The sequence below is a fragment of the Mesitornis unicolor genome, unplaced genomic scaffold (genome assembly GCF_000695765.1).
Source record: "Mesitornis unicolor isolate BGI_N332 unplaced genomic scaffold, ASM69576v1 scaffold34880, whole genome shotgun sequence".
Lineage (NCBI taxonomy): Eukaryota > Metazoa > Chordata > Aves > Mesitornithiformes > Mesitornithidae > Mesitornis > Mesitornis unicolor.
Window position 1 is genome coordinate 15,821 of NW_010156887.1, and position 7,276 is coordinate 23,096.

The following is a 7,276-nucleotide window of genomic DNA, read 5'->3' on the forward strand; positions in this document are numbered from 1 at the left end:
CTAAACAAGAAGATATGATAGATCAGGTAGATCACTTAATCTTGGTAGAAGTTTAATCCTAACAAATAAGGCAATTTAAAGGGTAACCACTGATCAGCAAAAAAACCTCATACAGTGTCATAGTCGTTAATGTTGCATATTGGGATGAGGAATGGGAAAGGTGATTACTGTGAGGACCACTGAAAGAGAAGTTAATCCTTTGAACTGGTAAATGTGAGCACATTTACGTGGGGGTAAGGAAAGAGGATACAGTCCTCTGTTCACAAGAAAAAAAATTAAATCTCTTTCTAGGAACCCAAATTCTGGACTGCATTGTGCCACGCTGTGGTTGCCATTTGTGTCACCTGTCAAATCCTGTCATTTTTCCTTAAGAAGCAGAGAGCCGTTAAGAATCTTTAATATTAACATATTGGACCAGATTCTTCTTTATTCAAGCATTATATTTTGATTTTCTTCTGTCTTTACAGCGGGAAGCAATCCTGACAATTTACATGTCTCGTTATTTGCTTCTCTGTACATTTTTACTTAAGTGATTTCAGTATAATCAGGCTTTACAAATAAGTACATTAGCAACAGACATGGTAAACAGAAAATAGAACGATTGACAGTTTGAATGCAAAAATGTTCACCAATTGTGCCTTGTCTATGCCATATGGACAGTTATAATGGAACAAATATGATAAAAAAAGAGTTCTCTGAAAGACAGACCTGCAGCAATTATTGTAAAAAAAAAATATATGTATGAAACTCCACTTTTGTTTTTATCTACCGCTTGTTTGGAAGACAGTTATCCTCACTTTTTTTTGGTTTGTATTAATATGTAAGATGTTTGCCTTACTTGTCTCTGCAAGTATTAGTAAAAAGTCTGAAAAGGAGCATTCAGCTCATCACTGTTCATAGTACGCTGCTGTTGGCTTGAAGGTTATCCCCCAAGCTTACCTAGATAGCAATAGCTTGGCTCTGGTTTGTCCGAAAAAACCCCTTCCCCAGATGACTACAGTGACGGCAATAAGAATACTTTTTAGGGGAGTGCACTGATTAGGAAGACTGAGTATCCTACTTTGCTGCTCTTCAGAAAAAGATGTATTAGTTATCCCACTAAGGAACAGATGACTGCAAAGCTTTAAAAAAAAATTAAAAATCACCCTAATGTGGGTCCTGACACTCAGAAGAGCTACAAGACAATTCAGAGTGAGCTGAAGAATTTAAAAAGCCTTTTCTTAGAGTTAGCGCATTACTAACCGTAAGATAGATTACAATATGTGAAATTATGAAGAAAATGAATGCAAATAAAGTATACTAATTTATTTTCAGCCACAGTTCAGTTTCTCTAAGGTGCAAAACTCCTTTAGTTACAAGTACTTATACCAGCTAGCTGCTAGGATTTAGCTGCCTTACATTGCAAGTAACAGCTTCATGTCTTCCTGGGGAGAGAATGAATGCTCATATCTGCATCTAACAGTTATGGTCAGTTCTGAGCCTGCCTTTGGGAGGAGCTGAGAGAAGCCGTTGTTCCTTGACTAAGAATGCTGACAGATTGCAGTACCATTTCTTAATTATAAGAAAATGTAAGTAGGTGCAACTATCTAGTTTTGTGAAGAGAAAATAGTTGATAAAATTTTGTCAGCTCTATGCATTAACTAAATGTAATAACATGATCAAGCAGCTATTGCAGTATTTTCACATCCCTGTCCCCATCTGGTAGCTGAGCCTGAAATTTTGCAGTTGGGTTCCTGTGACTGTATCTGAACATGTAAGGATCATGACTGAAACCGCAGTTTGCGTTGGAACGTTCTCTGCTGTGAAGACGCTTTGGGAAGTGAGAATACACAAAATAAATGAAGAATTACGGAAAGAAAAGGAGTTCAGACAGAGGTCTGCAGGAAGGTAGGTAAACTGTACATCTTTAAGTATGTGAAAAGCTAGACCGTGTGTTGTATTTCAGAAGGATATAATGGTTTTCTCAAACTCATCCAGAGCTTAATTCTTTAGTCCAGTAGAATTCCCACTGGTCAGGATCTGGCAATATGGCCAGGTCAAACCAAGAATTGTGTTCCGTGATAAAAATGTTACCATATATACTAAATCCCCTAAATTCAGATATTAAAATCCTCTCCTGTGTGCATATTCCAACCAGTGGAGGTTTAATTTGTTATGCTTTCTTCTCCATGGAGGCATAAATAGAGTCACTTGGTCTTCTGTTTGGCCAGCAGTTTCATGAAATCTAGCGTTTTATTTTTGAACACTTCTTAATTTGCCATATGTGTTTGAAATGTAACAACCAATTCAAAAGTTACTAATGGAAAATACAAGCAGAAAGAAAGATAATTAGCCTTTTTTCATAATTCTTGTTTAAGTCCCCATGGGAAATCAAGCTAAAAGAATCCCTAGCTGATTGACCTTCTTTGGTTGCACTTGCATTTGTTGGAACTGAAGGCTTTCTTTTTGGGAAACTGCTGCAGAATTAATGGTGTTGGAACTTAATTTCACGAGACTTTATTCTGTTGCCCTGCTACAACATGATGAAAGTGGATGACGTTATGTCTTCCTTCTGACTGTACATTTGAAGAACTGTAAAATAGAATTCCTATGAATGTCCTCAGCAAAACATTACTTTATGCTCTTGTCTTCCCTCAAATTGATAGTATCTTTAGCATCCAGCTAGAATAAATGTTGTTTGACATCCGGAAAGGCTGCTCATTGTTCCACAAAGTTAGAACTACTGGTAATTATTGCCTGTGTCCACTGCTGCACCACTGACAGATCTACTTTCCCTGGTAGGCTACTGCTTGTCTGGGAGGAGAGAGCCGCGTTAGCAAAGCTCAAAGAAAAGGTTATTAACGAAGATGGAAGAGCCATTTTAAGGATAGAGGAAGAAGAATGGAAGGTAGTGTTGATAGGAACGAATGTTGTTTGGGTTGAATGACTGATGCATTAGAAAACTACTATTTACAACTTTACCCTCACAGTTGTACTATTTTTAATTGATGAAGTGCTTGCTGTGTGCTTTGCTAACAATGAGTTGAGACTTGCTGCCGTGAGAGTGTAAAAGCAAGCTGATTTTTTTTAGTCCCGAATATTAAGCATTACTCTGCAAAAATATAGCCCAAAAGGCTTTTCTGCATTAGAAATTATTTACACTGCAAACTATGAGTTTAATTACGTAAATCCTCATTGAACACTAACACACCAGAGCAACTGAAATGTATCAAGGTGGAAACACTCTGTGTTTAGGTGCATGAAAATATTTCTCACTGTTTACTTTCTAGGAGGGAACACAAGCCAGTAGTTTCCCAGAATACCGTTATTCCTGTTTGTAATGCATGAGGGGAAGCGGCTAAATGTGGAATCAACAGAGGGGAAGCTGAGTCTGTTCTGAGCTGCAGAGAAATGCAGATGCCAGCTCCTATGAAGTGGTGAGAATTAGACCAGTGAGGCCAGTGACAGCAATGCTCCGGTGGTCCATGGGCCAGCGCTCCTTGGTCAGAACTCGGAGCACACAGACATTCCAGTTTTATTATCCCTCAGCTTTTCTGCTCTCAGCTGCTCACTGTTTTTTCTCACCAGCATAGGAAATACAATTTAGATCACCATTTAAATGCAAAAAAGCTATTTAGAGTAATTTCATCTTCAGTTGCATTACTGAAAACAAACAAAAGCAAGCTTGAGGCTTTTCAAGCAATGCCAGTAGTGCTGATATCGAAATCCTGGGAGCAAAAATCGGGCAGATTAAGTCTATGGTCAGGATGATCTGCACTGATGGTGTTCATTTTGGGATGTCACAGTATAGCTAGAAAAGGACGACAGCTTTATTTCTTTTATTTCAATTATTTCCCCCCCCCAATCACAAGACTGTTATTGTTTCAAATAAAATACCTAAGTCTGTATTCTGGTTGTATACTAAGCTGAAATTCTTCTGGTTCGTATTTCTTGTCTTAGACACTACCTTCGTGTTTACTGAAACTAGTGCATCTCCAGGAATGGCAGCTTCATAGAACTAATTTGCAGAAAATTCCTCAGTTCATTGGAAGATTTCACAATCTTGTTGTTCTGGATCTATCCCGGAACTCAGTTGAAAGTGTCCCTAAAGAAATTGGTGAGCTGTGCTTTCTTTTATTTTAAGCTGCTTTTCTAAGAAAATTATTCTTACACAAATGTGCCATTTTTGTGCACTTTGCGTGTCTAACAATCCTGCTGGGTAGTAAGAAAACAGAAAGTCAAACCTGACAATGAGACACAGATCTTAAAAGCATGGATTCCCTATAAATTAAAAAAATGGCCAGATGGAGGACACGTATCTTTAGGAAAGCTCCCTATGAGAAAAACTTGTAAGCACAGCAGATATTAGACATGAGAATGCAGCTACAAAGTGATACTGAAAAACAGGCTTCATGATCTGAGTTCACAGCATGAGAGGCATATCAGCATACGGTTTTTTGAGTTTTGGGGGTGTTTGGTTTTGTGTTTTGGTTTTGCTTTTTTTTTAGGAACTCAACTAGAGTACGGTTCTGTACTTACTAGCAAGTCCTGAAGTCCTATTATTTGAATTTCAATTAATCTTTTTTTTTTGAGTGAGAACACAGAGCACTTTTGTAACAATATAAGGATAACACAGAACAACTAACATTGTATTTCAAATAGAATGAATGTCAACATTTATAATTTCCCATTTGTGCTCTCTGCAGGCCAGCTGACCAACCTCCAAGAGCTGCTTCTCAGCTACAACAGGATAAAGTCTGTTCCTAAGGAAATAAGTAACTGCGTCAGTCTGGAAAGGTTGGAACTGGCTGTGAACAGGAGTATCTGTGATCTTCCTCCTCAGGTTTTGACAGACGTTTGGTTTTGTTTAGTTTTGTTTAATGCATTATTAAATGGTGCTCTCCATGTTTTCAGATTCGTTTTGATATTCTGATTTCACAAATACTCACATATGTGAACAACATTTGCATGACTAGTCAAAGTGAAGCCATGTGGGAACAACATAAATATCTATCTATCTATCTATCTATCTATCTATCTATATACACCCCTGAGTAGTTGAAGGAACCAATTTTTATTTTGTCCAGATAAGTGGTGCATTTAGAACAGTGATGCACTTGATGTTAATTTCTTTAGGCTGAAGGTCTTCCCTGACTTATCCCACTGAGGATCTGACCCCTGGCCCTGAGAAGTTCCCCTTTCTGGCTGAGAACACAATTTCATACCTTATGGCAGGACACAACTATAAGCATCTTTACCAGACCTGCTAGCTATGAAAAGGGTTTGTGTGATTTATACAAATGCCTATGCCCATCTCCTACTGAGATTTAATTTGGACTGACTTTCACTAAATGTGAAAGAAACCCGCATCTCTAAGTATTGGTCTCTTAGACAGAGATTATAAGTAAGTAACCATATTTACTTGCTTTCAATTATTTTAAAAACAGTAATGGCAATAGTTGACAGCAATATCAGTGCTTTGCAAAATTATGTGTGTCTAAACAGTAATATCTAACAAAAATCTTCAAATTAAAATACACACTATTAATCAGAATCCAGAGTTCACAAAATCTGTGTGGATGCAGGTTACATGGTGAAATGTAGAGTGATAGCTTGTTAATTAACATATTATAGCAAATACATAGTTCTGTCCTTTGGAGGCTATGGTGATGTGAACGTGGTGAAGCTTTGGTTATGTGCACTCGAGTGGTATTCAGTGTTTAGAGCATTGGACCAGATCTGCAGTAAAACACATTGCATCACTTTAACATTGTAAAAGCACTTGAAGGCACGATTCACCAATGGACTTAAGTGTTGCAATACTGAGTGAGGCTATGTTTAATTTTTAGAACGCCTCGCAAGTAGCAGTAGACTTCACATGGAAAGTGTCTAGGTTCACTCTAAAATACAGTCCATGCAGTTGGACCCATGAAAGTCAAAAATAGTTGACTAATGAAAAATGGCATATTGCATGGAGAAACACCACCGAGTATGAAACACTAAGGACAGCGGTGTCTTTGAAGTTCCTTTTCTTCTCAAGTCTTGGGGTGTATCTGCATTGTAATCTTGACATTCAGCTTCTGAGCAGTTGGGGCACTCAGGGCCAGGTTGGCAATAAAGTTCTTCTGCCTGAGCAGTTTCAAACCCACCAACCTTCCAGGTGACAAGTGTAATTGTCAGTGAATATCAGCTAATGTAACTCAAACCATTCTGTTTACTAAAAAATGTGTTGTAATGTTTTTAAATGGTTTCTTTTTCCAGTCAACATTATTACAGCACTGCTGTAGTGGAACAGCTATACAGACTTGCATTAAATCTCCCTTTCTTTTCAGCTCAGTGATTTAAAGAAGCTTTCACACATAGATTTGTGCATGAATCAGTTTACTACCATCCCTCCAGCTCTTCTCAACATGCCAAATCTAGAATGGTTAGATATGGGGGGAAATAAACTCCAGGAGCTTCCTGAAGCGATTGACAGGTAAATAAAGCTCAAAGCACACATCTTTAGTCTCAATTGCATTGCATTGAAATTCTAATTCTTAAATCCTACTTCAAAAGATTATTTTAATGTTAACCTCGCAGCAAACTTAAGATTTATCAACCTTAATGTGGTATTTTGGATGAGCTGGAAAAAATCCATTCAATAAATTCAATGTCGGCTATCAAATATTTCTTGTCAATGACATTTTTGGCTAGAGGTTAAGTGACTATCTCGAATACGAGGTTTTCTTTGCTAATTGATAATTTTCTTTGATAATTCTTTATGGGAGTCCTTTATGTGGCTGTAAAAATGAATCAATTACTTTATATTAATGACTGACAAGATTAATTTTCTAAATCTTGATTGATCGTGCAAATGCCTATTTTACAGAATGGAAAATCTCCACACATTATGGCTCCAAAGAAATGAGATAAAGTCTTTGCCAGCAACTATTAGAAATATGACAAATCTTAGTACTCTTGTTCTTAGCAACAACAAACTCAAGGATATTCCAGCTTGTATGAAGGATATGACAAATCTAAGGTAAGAAAAAGCAACAGAAATAGAAATGAAAATACTAGAAGAGAAGTTTTAAAGCCTCCATTGAGTTGTATATCATAGAGTGATGCTAAGGAAGTAGAAAAGGCACGTCCACAGTTGTACAGTTGGGCACAATGCTGTAAAAATCAGCCTAATTACACAGATTGACAACAGCTGAGGATCTGGTCAAGAAAGCTTTGTGTAGCACAACTCATTTAAAGAAGTAAGCTATGACTGTTACAGCCCACAATGTAAAATGAGACTGCAATGCATTTC

The 7,276-nt window shown here is 37.4% G+C and overlaps 1 protein-coding gene across 1 annotated transcript; it reads left to right on the plus strand.

The window, feature by feature from the left end:
* Positions 1–1,762: 1,762 nt before the first annotated feature.
* On the plus strand, positions 1,763–7,007 carry LRRC39 (leucine rich repeat containing 39). Its single transcript, XM_010194797.1, has 6 exons — positions 1,763–1,887; positions 2,782–2,887; positions 3,940–4,096; positions 4,686–4,822; positions 6,312–6,457; positions 6,851–7,007. Exons 1-6 carry the CDS (start codon positions 1,763–1,765, stop codon positions 7,005–7,007), a joined length of 828 nt encoding a protein of 275 aa, XP_010193099.1.
* Positions 7,008–7,276: the final 269 nt, after the last annotated feature.